The following is a 20,868-nucleotide window of genomic DNA, read 5'->3' on the forward strand; positions in this document are numbered from 1 at the left end:
GATATAAGGTCTGTCTCTGTGCATATCTCTCCCCAGGGACCAACAGTGTGGTTTGGGGGCAAATGGTCAGCACTCTCCTCTCACTGAGGATCAGGAGTGGCCGAGAGAGGACGAGATGGATAACAGAGAATAGGGAGGAAGGAGGTACGTGGTGAGGGACAGGAAAGAGAGGGTGAAAGGAGAGGGGCGGGAGAGCAAGGGAGAAAAGAAGAAAGGAGGAAAGTGGAGAGAAAGGAAGAATGAAGAGAGGAGAAAGGAAGGTTTAGGAGACAAGAGGGAGGAGGAGAGGAGCAGAACAGAGGAGCTGGCAGACCCAATCTCAGCACCAGACCCAAGCGCATGCAGTCAGACGTGAGTGCAGAGGAAAGAATTTCCAAATCTGGCACTGCTCTCCATCCCTCTCGCCTCAAGATACCAGGTGCGCGCGCACACACACACACACACACACACACACACACGCACACATGCTCTCTATTTCTCTCACGCACACACAAACATACACACACAGAAACGCTGGATGGCTAAAGCACCTGGAGCTATTTTACTGTCCTGCCCAGTGTACTGTGAGCTCACACCACCTCTCCTACAGCATGAGCAGGGCTAAGGAGCTAACACACACACACACACACGACCAGGTCACTACAGTCTGTTTCCTGCTGCCCTTCTTTCTCTCTCGCTCTTATAAAAAGGAGGTTTCTATAACTGCTCGACAGATACAAACATATGGAAATAAGTTGTCATGTGCTGGTGGTTTTTGCTGCCGACTCCTTATGCAATGTTTGGTGTGTATTGTGCACACTGTCAAGGTCACACAAACATGCCCCCCCACACACACACCACACGCCCACACACACACACACACACACACACACACACATATGCCGACAAACATACATGTCCACACACAAGCTGACAAACATACACGCCCACAAACACACACACACACGCCCACACACACGCCCACACACCTGTACTTCAGCCAGGTTGGAACAGTCTGGGCAAGTTAAATATATCTCAAATGGCTCCTAATTCTCTGTCACCTAAGAGCTCTAGCCTCGATCGAATGTTGTGGCCGCTGGTCAAACTTGGTGAACCTCAACAGGGATTGGTGACGCTTGGAACAGAGACGCTATAGAAAAAGTTATCCTGTAAAGGTTATAAGTGTCCCTGTAGCAAATATATAAAAAAAATACATTTGAGTCATTTAACAGATGCTCTTATCCAGAGTGACTCACAATTAGTGCATTCATCTTAAGAAAGCAAGGTGGGAATACCACACATCCCAGTAATGGTAGGTACATTTTACTCAATGAAGCTATCAGCAAAGTAAGTGCTAGAATGTAAAGAAAGAAGAGGGAAAAAGTTTCAGGGGTTTTCGGAAAATGGGCAGGGACTGCTGTCCTAGCTTCAAGAGGAAGCTGTTTCTACTTTTGGGGTGCCAAGACAGAGGAAGAGATTTGACTGTGCTTATGGAGGGCTGTCTTCCCATAAGGTCATCTATGAGAACAGAGGTGGCAGAAAAACATTCAACAACAAAAAGTGGAGAGCATTTGTTGTTTCCACACAGACAAATTGTAAATTAATGCATACAACGTCAATCTGTCTATTATCAGAAATTGGTTCATTTAAAAAAAACTTAGTAGTTGGACATCCTGTGTTGACAAAACCCTCACGCTTAATCAGAATTCAAAGATCTATAGCAGGAAGGATTCATTCAGGAACATCAATTTAATCTCCACTACCTCAAATAGCAGTAACAAGTCACTATAATACACTAACTACATGATGTTAATTCACTTTAATTATGTGTAGCCAAAAGACCTACGAATCCATAAAACAGCAACCCAAACAAATATAAAAATTCAACAGTTCAGCATCCACAAACACTATAAATTCCACAGACCAGTATCCAAAAACATTATAAATTTAAGAGTGTAGGGTTTTCTCTGTAGTTTTAGGGGCTGGTTGATGCTCTGGGAGCCAAAAGCACCAGCTTCCTTTAAAGCACTGAAAAGTAGAAATTCCTCTCACTAGAGAAACCCATAATCTTGGCCAGGAGACATCCATGGGTTGGAAAATATGCACATTATTAATGTAAGGAGTTGGAGGAGGAGGACATGCTCTCTGTGTGATAAAGAGAGACAGAAAGACTGGGAGAGTGAGGAGAACAGACTGAAACAAAGAGAGGGCAGACAGATTTAGAAAGCGAGAATGAAAGAAACAGACAGAAATACAGACATTCAGATGCAAACTGTCCGACACATACAGACGAACAGAGAGACACGCGCAAACACAAAACGGCAGACCGACAAACAAACAATCATAGACAGAGAGAGACAGACAGCGAGACAGACAGACAGACAGACAGAGAGAGACAGACAGGCCAAAGGCATGCCCTAACAGCCATTGACAGAGTGGAGATGCAGATTAAAACACGGCAACAGCTGCCAACCCGTGACACCGGACCTCCCAACAAATTGGAGCTGAATAAACATCAAAAGATGTGGATAGCAATAAATGTTGCTCGGAAAACAGCTACGATTCATGAAATCTACTGGAGTACCAAAACACTGGACAGACTTCGACCCAATTAAAATGGAGCCACACAACTCCTCACACAGAGAAGACCTTGGGACCACACCTCCTTGCTGATTATCTCGGTAAAGTGACCCAAAAAGCATTTCAAATCCAATTTGGTGCAAGTACCAAGTTATAATAGTCGTGGTATTAGGTGGTAAAATAGTTATGGTCATTGGAGCAACAGAAGTACAATGAACTAATAGTACTAACTGCAGTAGTAGTGGTGGTGATAGTATTTGTCACAGTGTTAGTGGTAGTAGTTCCAGAACCAAGGAGAAATTAAAGTCAGCGATGTTGTTTAAAAGGCTAATTATTCTGCCTTCATAACATGGTGCTAATAATGCTTTGGCCAAGAGCATTATAAGCAAATTCAGAGGATGTATTGCCTCCAATTAGTTCAAATAGTAGATGTTACATTAAAACAAGACAACAGCTTCCATAAACAGACCATCAGACGTACATCCAGTGTCCAGAACATATTCCAGGAGGAAGAGCATTTCATTGCGCACCCAGAGTACATTCATTCGAGTGAGCGAACATTTGTCAAATAAAGGTTTGCATAGAGCCCTGATACAAATCAATTCCACTTTTTTGAGTAACAGTTGCTACTGTCAACTACACTACATTACTTTTTGAAACTAACATTTCTCTCTCACTTGTGCTTCTGTCTATTGCTCGACTCCTGACTTACTAAGTCATGATAAGTTTACTTACATCTACTGCTGTCAAGTACTTTATTAAGCTAGTTTGAGCAATCCACTTCAAGCTATTGTCTGTCTTTCCAATAGTACACTTGAACTGTTAACTGATGTCTGAGCAACTTGATGATTGTTGACAGATCAACTAGGTTTCAGGGGTAGGGCAATTAGTCATTGCTCTAGTAAACAGTGTCCGTATTGGAAAGGGGGATAGGTTTCACCTTTGCTATGTAGTCATCAATTAGCGTTAGTACTAAGCCTCCACAGCTTTTCAGCAGCAGCTCAAGCCGCATTCTTATCAAGGAAGAATTGGCAGCAATTAGAACAGTTCTGCCAATTTATTCGAGGAAGAAAAGACAGGAGTCCTCCACGCTCTCCCTCACTTGAGTATCTCACCAAGGATTATTCATTATTATTTTGCAGATTTCATTTAGTGCCTTTGTATCTTGGTAAAATGAGCATCTTTTCGATCCGATTCTTTTCCTCCTCTTTCCTCTACCCACACAAACCCTGTGGAACTCTCCAGCGGTGTTTCCAGCAGTGTTTCCAGCAGTGTCTCCAGCAGTGTCTCCAGCTGTGTCTCCAGCAGTGTCTCCAGATGTGTCTCCAGCTGTGTCTCCAGCGGTGTCTCCAGCAGTGTCTCCAGCGGTGTCTTTAGCAGTGTCTCCAGTGGTGTCTTTAGCAGTGTCTCCAGCGGTGTCTTTAGCAGTGTCTCCAGTGGTGTCTCCAGCGATGTCTCCAGCGGTGTCTTTAGCAGTGTCTCCAGTGGTGTCTCCAGCAGTGTCTCCAGCGGTGTCTCCGGCAGTGTCTCCAGCGATGTCTCCGGCAGTGTCTCCAGCAGTGTCTCCAGCAGTGTCTCCAGCGGTGTCTCCAGCGGTGTTTTTAGCAGTGTCTACAGTGGTGTCTCCAGCAGTGTCTCCAGCAGTGTCTCCAGCAGTGTCTCCGGCAGTGTCTCCAGCGGTGTCTTTAGCAGTGTCTCCAGTGGTGTCTCCAGCAGTGTCTCCAGCAGTGTCTCCAGATGTGTTTGGAGTTGTCGATCTGTTGTCACCAGGGCCAGTTTAAATCACTGTCTATGTCACCCATCAGGGCCTTGACTTTTCGGCCCTGACAGAGATGTGGATTACCCCAGAAAACAACACTACTCCAGCCGCTTTGTCTTGTGGTGTCACAGGGCTGCTTATTTCTCCAAAGTGGAGATTTTCCCGCTTTCCTCCTGCTGCCTGTCCATGTTCTCTCGCTCCATGTTGCCAATGTCACTTTTCCAATCAAGCTTTAACACATTTGTCATTTTGCATTTGTAAGAAATCATCCTTATCATATAGGGGTTACTTTCGTTAAGTACGCACCCATCGGGAGTCAAGGGAGAGATCAATTCAATGTGTTTATAGAATAGCATTGCAGTACATATAGCCTTTTGTTCATGATGTTACAAACTCAATCTCAAAGAAACTTCTAGTCGTAACTCCACTTCATAGACATCGCTATGCAGAATAGACAACACTGCACCATAAGCCCATTGGCTAATTACTGTTGTGCTTTGACAGAGCGTCACTTCCAGAGTACGGATAAACAGATGTTCTGCTGGAATCTAAACATAACATGTATACATTTATACAATTCCACACATCCAAATGGAAACCTTCCTCAAAGAGCTTGACAAGCTTGCTTCCTGATGACGGCAAATCACTCAAATTATGTCCCAAAGCCACTTCCCAATCTGCCCCGTCAACTCCATCTCCTCTTTCCATCTGCAGTCCATTTTTGGAGACCCCCTATTCCTCAATAACCTCATCAACCCATCTAAGACCATTAACTATGCCCACCTATCTGTTCTGATCCTGGTAGATATATTGGGTTGGGAGTCTCAGGCTCTGCACACTCTTGGATTGCATCCTACCTCCAGAATCCAATCTTAGCTCACACAGAAAGCAGCTCAGTTACATATCCAGGTTGTCATCACACATCTTGGCCACTGAAACTCACTGTTGGTAGGACTCCCGGCTTGTGCCATCAAACTGCCCTGTAACTTATCCAGGACACCCGCCTGTGGTTCAAAAATCCCAAGCTCTCCCATTTCACCTCACTCCCCCACACACTTCACTGGCTCCCAGTTGAAGCTTGCATCCAGTACAAGGCCATGGTGCTTGCCAATGCAGCAACAATGGGAACTTCCCCGCTCTACCTTCAGGCAGTGCTCAAAACGCTGCATCCCTACTGGAGTTCTCTGTTCTGCCACCTCCAGTCTCTTAGCCGTCCCACCCCAACAGTAGGGAAGCTCCCACTCAGATCAGTCAAGGCTCGTTTCTATCCATTCAGCTCAGTGTTACAGCCAGCTTTGGCTTGGAACTAGAAACTAGAGTCCATGCCCATTTTCTGAAAACTTGTAGAACCCCACCAAATTTAAAATGAATGCACTACATTGCTCCTCACAAGACTACCTGATAAATAACTAAAATGTACATGTAGCCACCCCCAATATCCATCAGAGGGGCTACAATGGTATCCACCATCCCTTGTTTCATTCACTCACCCGAAATGGTGCCACAGTTCTTGAGGGAGGGAGGGCTGGTCTTGGACGGCCGGTCTGCAGCCAAGGATCCATGGGGAGGAACAGACGGAGGGCTGGTCTTGGCTGAGCGTCGGTGTCGGACCACCCTGTGCTGCAGCCCGGAGAAGGAGTCTCCAGGACCCCTGAAAACACCGACAGGCTGGATGAAGAAACTATCATCTCCTGTATGGACCAGTCCAGTCTGAAGAGAGAGAGAAGAGAAAGAGAGAAAGGGAAAGAGAGTGAGAGAGTTAGGGACAAAGAAAGAGAAGATAGAGAAGTAAGAGAGAGGAATTGAGAGAGACCAAGACAAATTGAGTGGGAAAGAAAAGAACAAGAGAAGCGCTGTAACCGTAAATCCACAGTGTTTCCCGTCTTGGTCTCCTTGGTCTGACCAGAAGCTGCCTAGCGCAACCCCTATACCCCTAACCTTAACCCTAGACCCGCTCCTTGTTCCACTAGTGTCCACTTTAAAGCATTGCTGGAAGATTTGTCCATGGCTGCTTTTGACGTAACTGAGAAGCTTATATCTGTGTTGTTGCTGTAAAACACATGCAATAGAAAATGTGTTCTAGGAAACATTTACACTTACTGGCCAGTATATTAAGCATGCCATTCCATTCATTATAAATGATATACAAGGCGATAAGTAAAGAGGCCGTGGTTTGCAATAAAGCAGGTAGACAGACATTCAGTTACTGTTTGATTCAATGTTAGAATGGGCAAAAAAAAGTGACTTAAGCATAGTACAACAGCCAGGATAGCCTGTTAAGCCAGTAAAGGCAGCCGTCCTGGGTTGCTCACCCAGGGCAGTGCCTGTGGTTCACAGCGCATGGTGCGAAGGATGAAAAATAAAACCAGCCCTGTTCACTAAAACAGCTCACTGATTAGAGAAGTCGAAGGAGAATGGCAATCTAACAGGCAGACCACAGACAGGCGTATGAAGGTGCAGAACACGTGGTGCTCAGAACAGCTACTCAGAACATACACTGATGGCCCTCTTCACACAGGGCTGGCCCTCTTCACACAGGGCTGGCCCTCTTCACACAGGGCTGGTCCTCTTTCCACAGGGCTGGCCCTCTTTACACAGGGATGGCCCTCTTTACACAGGGCTGGTCCTCTTTCCACAGGGCTGGCCCTCTTCACACAGGGCTGGTCCTCTTTACACAGGGCGGGCCCTCTTTACACAGGGCTGGCCCTCTTTACACAGGGCTGGCCCTCTTTACACAGGGCTGGCCCTCTTCACACAGGGCTGGTCCTCTTTCCACAGGGATGGCCCTCTTTACACAGGGATGGCCCTCTTTACACAGGGCGGGCCCTCTTTACACAGGGCGGGCCCTCTTTACACAGGGCGGGCCCTCTTTACACAGAGCTGGCCTTCTTTACACAGAGCTGGCCTTCTTTACACAGGGATGGCCCTCTTTACACAGGGCGGGCCCTCTTTACACAGGGCGGGCCCTCTTTACACAGGGCGGGCCCTCTTTACACAGGGCTTTTTCAGCAGACCACCACCAACACTGGGAAACTGAGGAGTAAAAAATAGGCCTAGTTTGATGCCAGAACCTAAACCAAATACAGCCTATTTGGGATGAGATGGAACAGACGTTTTCAGCATGAATGTCCCACTATAAAAGTGATTGCAACTGAGTGATGCCATAACATCAGGTTGGACCAACAACCCTGCGAAACGTTTCACACACTTTGTACTATCCGTCCCCTGAAGTATTTTCAATACCCCTGCCCCAAGCTCTGAAAATCCAGCACCAGGCCAATACACCTGACCAAGTCCAAAACACACGTGGTACTGCAGATCTGTCCAGAACCAATGGGATGCACAACATAAAAAGCAGAATTGGCATCACAACTTTGGACAAATGAACGTTATGAAGGAGAGGAGACATTTGGTCTTTAGTTTGGATCCTGCAAAGAAAAGTTATTTATTCTGGTTCCAATAATCGTACTTCTACACATATCATATCTTAACGGGTTTAGACCTAGAATTGAATCAAACATCCAACCGATTATGCATGAATTTAGTTCCGGGTCAACTCAGAACTGAGATTCTGCAAGGCCATATGAGACCAAATGCCTTATACTCTGACCCAATGACTGCACTTGACGAGGGCACTGAAAAAGTTTTAACAGTCTCCTCAGAAAATACTGGCACTTGATGAAGAGGAAAAAAATACTATCCAATAAATAATACAAATACTGGGTTAGTGTAATATTGTGTGTTTTACACTTAACAGTGAATTACATTAATGAGTGAATTTAATTTTATATACGGTTAAAAATCCTTGAAAAAAGTATAGCGCTCTACCAAGCAAGTAAAGGGCATTCCTGACAAACAGATGAGTGCAGAGACAAGAGTCAGGACAAACTCTCTAATTTACATCTCAGCACACACTTCCTCAGGCCTAGGGAAAGGAAAGAGGGAGGACAGCTGAAAGAGAAGAGAGAGGGAGAGAGAAAAATAGATAGGCAGAAAAAGAGAAAGAAAGAGATGCAGGAGTGCTTATAAGAAATGAGGTGGGAGTGGGGAGACAAGGTTGAGACAGAAAAAAGAGATGGTTGAGAGAAGTAAGAAAAGAGAGGGGTAATCTGAGAGGCGGTGTGGACAGAAATACGGACAGAGAGAATCACAGAGGGAGAGAAAGAGAAACAGGGGCATGAACGATCTCTTTCATCCTCTCTGACAGGTGCAGACAGAAATACTCCCCATGACATCACAGTAAGAAAACTAAAAGAGGGCCACTAAGGTCTTGTAAGGTTCCACTAAGGTCTTGTAAGGTTCCACTAAGGATCCATCGGTGCATTGTAAAGGTTGCCCGGAAGGGCTAGTAAAATGAGTTAACATGCAGCTAACAAGCAATCCAGATCCACAGGGTGTCTTAAAGGTTCTCCAAAACCCAGGAAGCAGCAATTACTGAACCCTTGCACCATTTCCATGGCAACTAATCTCACCATTCCAAGGATAAAGTTCTCCTCAGTCAGAACAAGCTGATGGTAAAAAGAAAATGTGCTCATGATTCACCATTCATTCAGAAATCACGTTTATGTGAACAGGAAGGAAAGAAAGACGGACAGACAGAGAGAAATATGGAAAGATGGGCAGACAAAACCCAGGCAAACACTGACAGACTGATGGAAAGACGGGCAGGGCAAAAGGCAGACAGCCCGAAAGCCAGACTAATAACAGACGGAGACAGTGACATGAACAGGAATGTGGCTCTTCACTTCGCCATATTCACAACACGACAGATTGTGAAAGCAAAGCCACAGAGCTTCCAGTGAGAGACACAGTTAAGTGAATGACGCCTGGAATTTCAAGGGAAAATAGGGCACCATGCTTAATCTAATGTAGCTACTGCAGCTATAGCTAACACAGCATAGACGTATACAGAGCTATAGTATCTCACAGAAGTGAGTACACCCCTCACATTTTTGCAAATATTTGATTTTAGCTTTTCATGTGACAACACTGAGGAAATCACACTTTGCTACAATGTAAAGTAGTGAGTGTACAGCTTGTATAAGAGTGTACATTTGCAGTCCCCTCAAAATAACACAACTCACAGACATTAATGTATAAACCACAGGCAACAAAAGTGAGAACACCCCTAAGAGAACATTTCCAAATTGGGCACAAAGTGTCAATATTTTGTGTGGCCACCATCATTTTCCAGCACTGCCTTAACCCTCTTGGGTATGGAGTTCGCCAGAGCTTCACAGGTTGCCACTGGAGTCCTTTTCCACTCCTCCATGACGACATCACCGAGCTGGTGGATGTTAGAGACCTTGCGCTCCTCCACCTTCCGTTTGAGGATGCCCTACATATGCTCAATAGGGTTTGTGTCTGGAGACATGCTTGGCCAGTCGATCAACTTTACCCTCAGCTTCTTTAGCAAGGCAGTGGTCGTCTTGGAGGTGTTTGGGGTCGTTATCATGTTGGAATACTGCCCTGCGGCACAGTCTCCGAAGGGAGGGGATCATGCTCTGCTTCACTATGTCACAGTACGTTGACATTCATGGTTCCCTCAATGAACTGTAGCTCCCCATTGCAGGCAGCACTCATGCAGCCCCAGACCATGACACTCCCACCTCCATGCTTGACTGCAGGCAAGACACACTTGTCTTTGTACTCCTCACCTGGTTGCCACCACACACACTTGACACCATCTGAACCAAATACGTTTATTTGGTCTCATCAAACCACAGGACATGCTTCCAGTAATCCATGTCCTTAGTCTGCTTGTCTTCAGCAAACTGTTTACTGGCTTTTTTGTGCATCATCTTTAGAAGAGGCTTCCTTCTGGAATGACAGCCATGCAGACCAATTTGATGCAGTGTGCGGCGTATGGTCTGAGCACTGACAGGCTGACCCCCCCACCCCTACCAACCTCTGCAGCAATGCTGGCAGCACTCATACGTCTATTTCCCAAAGGCAACCTCTGGATATAACACTCAGCACATGCACTCAACTTCTTTGGTCGACCATGGGGAGGCCTGTTCTGAGTGGAACCTGTCCTGTTAAACCACTGTATGGTCTTGGCCACCATGCTGCAGCTCAGTTTCAGGGTCTTGGCAATCTTCTTATAGACTAGGCCATCTTGATGTAGAGCAACAATTATTTTTTGAAGATCCTCAGAGAGTTGCCATGAGGTGCCATGTTGGACTTCCAGTGACCAGTATGAGGGAGTGTGAGAGCGATAACACCAAATTTAAAACACCTGCTCCCCATTCACACCTGAGACCTTGAAACACTAACGAGTCACATGACACCGGGGAGGGAAAATGGCTAACTGGGCCCAATTTGGACATTTTCACTTAGGGGTGTACTCACTTTGTTGCCAGCGGTTTTGACATTAATGGCTGTGTGTTGTGTTATTCTGAGGGGACAGCTAATTTACACTGTTATACAAGCTGTACACTCACTACTTTACATTGTAGCAAAGTGTCATTTCCTCAGTGAAAAATATAATTGAATAAATGCAAAAATGTGAGGGGTGTACTCACTTCTGTGAGATACTGTATATGGCTCCAAGCTAATCCTCAGGGAAAACCAGGCTGTTGCAGAGCAGAAACTCATTCTCACATTGAGCCTCACTTAAAGGGTGTGTCACCACACAGCCCGATTGGCAACAACTCTGTATAGGCCCATGATAGGGAATGACGTTTTTGGATGGTATTGGTACTTGAAAAACTCACACAGAACAGTAAGAGATTGTTCTCTCCCGGACACTGATGCAGCCCATCTTGCCAGCTGAATCAAATTCCATTTAAAGTTGGTCTCCTGTACAAATAACTATCTCTTCTCCCTTCAACTATACCTGCCTACACATATATACATATATCTCTTCTCCCTTCAACTATACCTGCCTACACATATATACATATATATATACAGTGGGGAGAACAAGTATTTGATACACTGCCGATTACAGGAAACGTAATTGCAAACAAATGTTTCTGTACCAAAATATTCAGTTCTGCTTTTCTGATGTCTCAAATACTTACGTTATGCAATAAAATCCAAATTAATTATTTAAAAATCATACAATGTGATTTTCTGGATTTTTGTTTTAGATTCCGTCTCTCACAGTTGAAGAGTACCTATGATAAAATCTGCAGTGTATCAAATACTTGTTCTCCCCACTGTATATGTATGTATATATATATGACACGCATACGCACACACATGCAAACACACACGTGCGCAAGCGCGCACAGACATACATACATACATACATACATACTGGTGTGGCCAGTCTCTCCACTAAGCATAGTTTCAGGGTCCTTGTTTAAACTGAACTCCAGCCAAAAACAACTCCATGATTTAACAACACAAATAAAACTGTCTCCAAGTGCCACTGTAAGACACAAGAGTCTTCACAGTTCACACACTCGCGCACACACACACACACACACACACACACACACACACGCATGTACACAAACACATGGACATGAATGCATGTCCCCACACACAAATGACTTTTTAAAAGAACAAGGGGAAGATCTGCATACTGTCCCTCTGACAACGCGTCCGTGCACACACGTGCACAAGGTAGTGCGTTTGGGCACTTAAGTCAGTTTTCGTCCTGCTATGTAGCTGTAGGTGTCAGCGATCTTGACCCACTTTTCAAACTCCACTAATAGATATAAGATTTAAAACAATCATGACCTAATTTTCCAGATAATAATATCCTATGCAGGCCTGAGGAGAAGAAAACACATCACTTGTACTGAACAGAGAATGCACCAAATGCCAAGAAAAAGATCATGCCCCCGGAAAACGACAAACTTTGGACTTCAATTTATTTGGTTGTGTGAGTTTAGAGATTATTCGACTGGACATGTCTCCATGACAAGGGGTCGCTTAGGGTGGAGGGATGAATGGAAGTGACAGTCCTTGAAAATGTGACAAAGGGACAGAGAACAGTTATAGGCACAGTCCACCAAACCACTCACACAAACGCACACAAGCACACACACGCACACACACACTCTCACACAGACTGAGAGGTATGCATGTATAACGCACAGAAAGGCAAACGTCATGCATGCCCACATACACACACAAAAGCATGGATGTAACTGCACAGACATGCATCCACAACGAACCTTCCCAAACACACACACACACACGCACACGCACACACACACACACACACACAAAGCTCAGTAAAGCCAACATGAAGAGTGTATGAAACCATGAGGGGGTCGGATACAAAGAACATGGCTCACTGTCAATAGATTCCAACTGCTACATTTAGCTCAGACAGAGTTAATATGTGAGTGTGTGTTTGCTTCCATCTAACCCCTATTCTCATTCAGCCTTGGTGGGCCAATGACCTTAGTGAGTAAAGAACGTGGTTATTATTTAAACTGATTGTTTCCCTTGGCCTCTTCCATGAACCTCAGTGGATTACCTAGCCGCCACACTTAATCCTAAAATGGAAAGAACTCACAAATACATATACACTCACCTGAAGGATTATTAGGAACACCTGTTCAATTTCTCATTAATGCAATTATCTAATCAACCAATCACATGGCTGTTGCTTCAATGCATTTAGGGGTGTGGTCCTGGTCAAGACAATCTCCTGAACTCCAAACTGAATGTCAGAATGGGAAAGAAAGGTGATTTAAGCAACTTTGAGAGTGGCATGGTTGTTGGTGCCAGACGGGCCAGTCTGAGTATTTCACAATCTGCTCAGTTACGGGGATTTTCACACACAACCATTTCTAGGGTTTACAAAGAATGGTGTGAAAAGGGAAAAACATCCAGTATGCGGCAGTCCTGTGGGCGAAAATGCCTTGTTGATGCTAGAGGTCAGAGGAGAATGGTCCAACTGATTCAAGCTGATAGAAGAGCAACTTTGACTGAAATAACCACTCATTACAACCGAGGTATGCAGCAAAGCATTTGTGAAGCCACAACACGCACAACCTTGAGGCGGATGGGCTACAACAGCAGAAGACCCCACCGGGTACCACTCACCTCCACTACAAATAGGGAAAAGAGGCTACAATTTGCACGAGCTCACCAAAATTGGACAGTTGAAGACTGGAAGAATGTTGCCTGGTCTGATGAGTCTCGATTTCTATTGAGACATTCAGATAGTAGAGTCAGAATTTGGCGTAAACAGAATGAGAACATGGATCCATCATGCCACTGTGCAGGCTGGTGGTGGTGGTGTAATGGTGTGGGGGATGTTTTCTTGGCACACTTTAGGCCCCTTAGTGCCAATTGGGCATCGTTTAAATGCCACGGCCTACCTGAGCATTGTTTCTGACCATGTCCATCCCTTTATGACCACCATGTACCCATCCTCTGATGGCTACTTCCAGCAGGATAATGCACCATGTCACAAAGCTCGAATCATTTCAAATTGGTTTCTTGAACATGACAATGAGTTCACTGTACTGAAATGGCCCCCACAGTCACCAGATCTCTACCCAATAAAGCATCTTTGGGATGTGGTGGAACGGGAGCACCGTGCCCTGGATGTGCATCCCACAAATCTCCATCAACTGCAAGATGCTATCTTATCAATATGGGCCAACATTTCTAAAGAATGCTTTCAGCACCTTGTTGAATCAATGCCACATAGAATTCAGGCAGTTCTGAAGGCGAAAGGGGGTCAAACACAGTATCAGTATGGTGTTCCTAATAATCCTTTAGGTGAGTGTATATACTGTATAGTATTACTGAAGAAACTTGTAAATCATTTAAGATTTGCAAACACACGTCTATCTAATGAGCGCGGTGTCTATAGTTGATGAGTTCCATAGACACATGCTCATCACGTAAGCCTGTGCAAACACATATGAAACAACAAACCAAGTGGAAACAAAAAGTGAAAACAGACATGAAAACCACATTTTCTCCTTGACTTTACAATCAGAAAAAAGTCGGAATAAATAAAAAAGGGGGAAAAATATGTTAATAAATAGATGGGAATCAAACACACAGACACAGCAACTACCTAAAAAGAGAGATTTCTGCTTATAGTAAATATTTCCCTTTGTAGGATGGAAAACTATGTTTAATTAGGAGATAATGTAAACTAGCTTGCCTGTCACAAAATAAAACTGCCCACAAATCTTGTTCAATGGGGCAGTTTCTAATCTTTCCCCAATTAAGAAAGAAATACACACGGGTTAATTATAGATGATGTATGTTTATGTTCACAACAGGTGGGCTCTATTTTGGTACAAATCATTTCTGGGTAGTGATTCATACTCTGAATGACAACAGTCATGAATGGTAATAATGAAAATCCCTGGAAACAAGACATTTTGAAACTGATGGGAGAGTTAGAGGGAAAAAATCTTACAAATTAAAATAGCAACAAAACATATATACAGGCCATAGGTGGTATTAAAAGGTAATGTTTCATATATATTTGACATTCAGTTGATTACCTAAAGTCCGGCCATAATCTGTCTCTCATTAAGCAATTTTCTATAAAACTTTTGGATTTTGAAAAAATGACATTTTCTATGCAAACTTACTCCAGATTGCAGCTTTTACCTGTATCAGAAATGTGTCTGAAATATTTTGTTTGTTAATAGCGTGAATATATATTTAGACATATGTGTGTGTGTGTGTGTGTGTGTGTGTGTGTGTCTGGTCTAGCTTAGGTCAGTGAATCCAGTGCCTCCTCTTCAATGTTGTCTACCCTGTAATCAGTAACCCCGTCTGTGCTGTAAAGGATGACAAACGCTGTTATGACAAGCAGCCCAGGCAGTTGATTTTCCTGGTTAGGGGGTCTCTTGGCTATGTGTGTGTGTGTGCATTCATGTGGAAGACAGTCAAGTGCATGGCAAAGAAAACAAAGGCATAGATTCCTCAACACATGAAACTTCCCAGAAAATGCGAGGAGAAGGAGAAGTCATTTACCAAACCACCGCAGGTGTTGATGGATGCAGAAGACTCTGTGTGGTTGACAATCCATCCCGAGTAAAAGCAGCGCGGGTCAATGGCTAGCCGTGACCGTTTAGGTAGCAACCAATCGCCTCCCCTCTCCTCGACCACAAACTCCTCAGATAGAAAAGAAGCGTCCCTTTTCAGCTGTAAGTACAGTTGTCTTCCAAACGCAGGTAAAGAAATAAATAAGGTGTCATCCACAGAGTTTAGTTCATCAGGGGAAACGACGGAACGTCGTCTGCGCAGACGCATGCTGCGCCCTGGTGAGTCCTGCAACAGGTGAGTCTCCTGTCCAGAAAGCACCACAGGTATCACCATGTCAACAAAGTCCGTGTCATAACCGGAATGAGCTGTGGAGAAGAAGGGGATTGCTAATTAAATTGTTAAAGAGCCCTGTTTAACTGTAACTTTCAGAGCTTTCTTTGCCAACGCATGTCCAAAGACAAGTCACCAAGCAGACTATTTCACAAGGAATTAATAACGACCAGCCAATGGGATCTGAAGCGGCATGCATGTGATTTTTGAACCTGTTCAAATCACTAATTAAACTCCTCTAGCACTGCTTGTTACGTCTTTGCGAGACACTGGAACCATGGAGAAACACAGAAAAAGCTGCAGCAGAGCAAATTTACTCTCGGAGCGACCGGCATAACAGGAATGAGAAAAGTGAATGGGTTGTACAGAAGATCTCAGAGACAGCCGGTGGGTGGCCAAATGCCAATATTTGACCATCACTTCATTGACTGAGCTACATTCATCCCGGCAAAACAATGAATACAAGTTACGGGATAGTTACATAATATAACTAAGGTGTTACATTGTACTTACCAGTCATCGCCTTCACTCCGAAACAGATGAGAAATAGAGACAGGAAAAACTGCGGAGCATGGATGTCATACATGATAAAGACTAGCTGAGTGACTGCGGGAGATGCACGCGCCTGCAAAGCGAACAAGGACTGCAGCAAACTTCGACAAAGTTTGCGAAGTTTATAGGAACTCCAGGCAAATTTAATTTGAAGCTGTAGACACGCCTGCCGCAATTCAGCACTGCCTCTGCGACTACCCGATTGGTTCGGGTAGTTTAAGAAACACATATTTGAAGTTTGATTGGAAAGCAACAACGTCAACCAACGAAGGGGCTGACATTTAACACGTGGTTTTAGTGCACGGCAGAGAAAGGATCTACGAAAGTTGGATGTTGTAGGAATGTTTCTTCGATGGATTGCACATTTGCAACACCTATTTCATAGAAGCTTATGAATTTGGCAAACATAATCCACATTTAATGTGTATAATATAAGCCATAACCTATTGATTGCAATTTTCTACCCAAGTGCTGTAAATCGATGAATTAAACTTCATCTAAATGAAATATGTAAATTAATTCTGAACAGTGCTGTTCGGCAAACTATGCTACATACACATCACTTCCCTACACGTTGCTTCATTTGAAACTCTTGGGTAAACACGCAAGAGGAAATAAAAAAAAAAATAGCACAGTATCCTACAAATCACATATGGGCCTTTAGCTGGGCTAGCTAATGGTCTGTTAACGTCTCTCATCAACTCCAAAATGCAAATGGCAATAGAAAAGGTGTTTCAATTAATGACGAAGAGATTACACCCCAGTAACTGGCCTCTGGCAATGTTTTACCCAGTTTGATTAAGAGGAAATCTCCAGCCATACATGGTGTGCTTCGGTTGTCTACTGTCCCCCAACTAGGGCCTCCAGGATCCTGTGAAGTGTTGTGCGCGTGCATCTGTCCGTCAGTCTGTCTTGTGTGTTCTGCACACTGACCTGTTCATCAATAACGTGTGCCTACCGACACAGAAGGCGCGGAGAGGCCAATCAGCTGCCTTTAGTAACACAGGCTTGGGATCAGCCACTGTCAGACCCTGCCAGCTGAAATGGATGGAGTGGTTTACAATGGGCCAGCCCGGTGCAGCCCATCACACACATTTCTGTCCAAGTACGCTAGCAGTCATTTTATTGCCTTTAATGCTCTGTTGGTTATGGAGCATGTTTTTGCATATCAATCTCAAAGTAATAGGCTTAGCCCACTGTACGACACTTTAACCGAACAGCACTGACCAGACAGAAGCTGACGGGTGGCACTTTTGAAGACTTGTGTTTCGGTACGTTCGAGCAGAAAGGAGAGGGTCTAAAGGAATTACATTTTGAGTGTGCGTTTGTGTTTGTGTGTGTCTGTGTTTAATGACCTACTTCAGTACTGAAGGTTTGAAAAAGGCTTTTGAGTTTTCACATTTTCACTTCACATTTTCAGACTCATTTTGCCCCGACAAAAATCTTATCAACACCCATAAAACATGTCCATTAATTATAATACACATAACAACTCACATTTCCTGTTGCTGCAGGATTTGTTTCCTGCTGTGTGAAACTGCCTCAAATTACTAGCTAGTAACTCACTTCCATCAACAGTTTATATATCATATAGATCCATATCAGCACAGATTGTTTTGACAGACCTTGGTTTTTCCAGCCTAGATCTGTTTCTGCCTGGTCAGACTCAAGCCAAACTGGCCCATTATAATATCTGTCGCAAGAAAGAAAAATTATCTGAGACCCAGGTAACATATTTTACCCCAAGAGAGGTTGAATAATGCTTTTTATTTAAAGCATTACCTCTGAACTTTGGGCTAGTGAGTCCTTTTGGGCTGATCCTTGACAGACAAGCCTCAGAGTAGTGTGGCTGAATTAAGCCACAGGTAAAATAGCAATGTCACATTTGAATACAGACTACTTTGTCTTTGAGTTTGAATGAGATTCTGATCCACAACGAGGGTTCACTCTGTGAATGAACAGGGTCCCACCAGGCGTCAGTGGTCTTGAAATGATAGATGTTCCAAATGTCATATCGAGTGCCTGTCGAAACTGCAGAGACGTTGCATTCACCAGCCAAATTGGTTTGACTGAAGATAGTGGGGATTTACTCCCCCTAGAGGCCAACTGTGGTAACACGAGACCGGTAACGCAGTGAGCGACCAAGGCATGATCGTAGCCAAAATACAGACACACCAGTCTCAAATGCATACCAAATTTGACCTATATTACACACTTACTGTACATCTGACCAGGGACCACAGGGCACACTACACAGGGAATCCATGACACTTTTAACCATCTCATAGATGGGGTTGCGGACAGCTGAGTGCGGAAAGTTTCTGACCAGTAACAGTATATGTTACTAGTTCCAATCCCTTTACCAGCAAGGTGTCTGTCCTGGTGTTCTGTCCTTTGGCAGGAAGGTTTACCCTAGTCACTCTGAATAACAGTGTCTGCTACAGGACCAAAATCAGATTGCATAAATGTGGGCTTATCTCTAACACGGATGTTACAATGTAGATCCATGTGCATCTCTGTAGTACATCCCACTATCATTTTACCTCCTCAGAAACACACCTATTCATCAGTTCATGGGTACAAGAAATGAGAGATTCTCGCTGCCCATCCCCTAATCATAACATTTACTGTAACCTCAGTAACCAAACCTTTATTTCTTAATATAACCTAGTCTTAACGCCCAAACCGTAATGCCTAAAACTTGTATGTTTTCCCTAAACCTAAACACACACATGCACGCACACACGCACACACGCACCATATTAAAACACTCTAGGTTGTAGTGGGAAGTCTTACTTTTACTAAAACATAAAATAGCAATGAATCACACTACACATCTCTTTCCATATTTCAAAGGTACAAATTAAAAAGACAAACAAAAAGGAATCTGTGTTTTTACATTTCACAGTGATTGGCCCCATTCTCTTCCAGAATGCTTCATTACAACAGTGTACTGGTTGTTCCACCAATTCTGTGCCTTTTGAAATGTTTAACCAGGTGAAATTTCACCTCTTTTTAATATTCCACTGTATGCAACTTTAAGGCGGACTTTATGAAATGACCGCCACAAGCAGCACCACAGATATTGGAACAAGCAAGATGTTACATCTTACCTTTATACAGTGGTACAAAGTATCTGCAAACATACTGATTTGCTTCATGACTAATTGATTGAATTAAAAAAAAAAAGGAAACATGTAAAAGACAGGTTTTTGTGGAACAATCCATACCATAACATTTTCAATGTTACGTTAAAGATGTTTCAGCATTCTGAATGACATGGGTTTGTCTTCTGGCTCATACAATAATACCATTAAATGGTCATTGCTGTGGTTCTGACTTTTTCCAGATCATTAGTCTGATGAAATATCTCCGCATTTGTGGATTTATGTGTTTATTATGCCTCCATTGTCAAAGTATCCTCTGCAACACAAACAGAGAACAGGCTACTCTAGTTAATTATGCTTGTATATCAGAGTGGTGTTCAAGCCGAATAAAAAACAGGAAGATCCCAATGACACAGTATTCTGAATGAAAGAAGTGAATGAAATAGGATAATTATTTGTTTCAATAACGTAGAGAAAACTTCATAAACCGGATGGTGTGAACAACCTCAGTTTGTAGCAGATTGAAGATCAGGAAAAATGCAGCCACTCTGTATCATCAATTACTACATAGAATAAATAAACATGTAGAAAACAGAACATAGTTCTAGACCAATCAATTTGCTAAATATTGGCATGTTGTAGAAAAAAGAGAAATCTGAATACAAGTACACAAAGTAGAAAAAAGGCGATTTAATAAACATTATTGTGGCCAAGGATGACTGGGATTGGAGGAGAGGGGTGAGGAGGATAGGAGGTTGGTGAGAGGGATGACGAGGAGAGGGGTGAGGAGTAGATGGGTGAGGAGGAGAGGGGGTTGGTGAGATGGGTCAGGAGGAGAGGGGATTGGAGGAGAGGGGTGAGGAGGAGAGGAGGTTGGTGAGAGGGATGACGAGGAGAGGGGTGAGGAGTAGATGGGTGAGGAGGAGAGGGGGTTGGTGAGAGGGGTCAGGAGGAGAGGGGTCAGGAGGAGAGGGGTCAGGAGGAGAGGGGTGAGGAGGAGAGGGGTCAGGAGGAGAGGGGATTGGAGGAGAGGGGTCAGGAGGAGAGGGGTCAGGAGGAGAGGGGTCAGGAGGAGAGGGGTGAGAAGGAGAGGGGATTGGAGGAGAGGGGTGAGGAGGAGAGGGGTCAGGAGGAGAGGGGTCAGGAGGAGAGGGGTCAGGAGGAGAGGGGATTGGAGGAGAGGGGTGAGGAGGAGAGGGGTCAGGAGGAGAGGGGTCAGGAGGAGAGGGGTCAGGAGGACTTAGAGGCAGTTGGGGAGAAGAGTAGAGGGACATGTTCTATTATCATCATGATGTTAACTCTCCTCTCCTGGTTGTCCATAACAACCCCATGTAGCTGACAGAGGTTGTTACTGGTGAATGAACCCATCATTTATAACCTTCAACCAGGCCTTGATGGATTAAGGGTCTAGGCAGATTGACTGTGTGACACTGTTATACAGCATCCTTGCCCACCTTTCTGCAAAAAAATATGTAACAAATGAAATATCATGACAAAAAAACCACCCAGAGCCTGAGTGCGTGTTTTCTGTTTTTTTGTGGGTTGTCAGGTTTTTGTATGTCGATCTGGAAGATGAAGAATTTGAACATGGAAAAAATGAACAGCCAGCGTGTGTTTGTGTTGGAATGCTTG

The 20,868-nt window shown here is 44.1% G+C and overlaps 1 protein-coding gene across 2 annotated transcripts in view; it reads right to left on the minus strand.

Annotated features, from left to right (window-relative positions):
- The window catches only part of adamts17 (ADAM metallopeptidase with thrombospondin type 1 motif, 17), a 113,408-nt gene extending 97,186 nt beyond the window's left edge, over positions 1-16,222 (minus strand). For both annotated transcript variants that reach the window (XM_010876778.3, XM_020053303.2), the window contains exons 1-3: positions 16,091-16,222; positions 15,236-15,612; positions 5,809-6,028 (exon numbers count right to left, since the gene is read on the minus strand). In XM_010876778.3, coding sequence (XP_010875080.3) covers positions 5,809-6,028; positions 15,236-15,612; positions 16,091-16,163 — 670 coding nt within the window. In that variant the 5' untranslated portion in view covers positions 16,164-16,222. The remainder of the gene's footprint in view (positions 1-5,808; positions 6,029-15,235; positions 15,613-16,090) is intronic.
- Between the last annotated feature and the right edge of the window lie 4,646 nt (positions 16,223-20,868).

Source organism: Esox lucius, chromosome 2 (assembly GCF_011004845.1).
Source record: "Esox lucius isolate fEsoLuc1 chromosome 2, fEsoLuc1.pri, whole genome shotgun sequence".
Taxonomy (NCBI): Eukaryota; Metazoa; Chordata; class Actinopteri; order Esociformes; family Esocidae; genus Esox; species Esox lucius.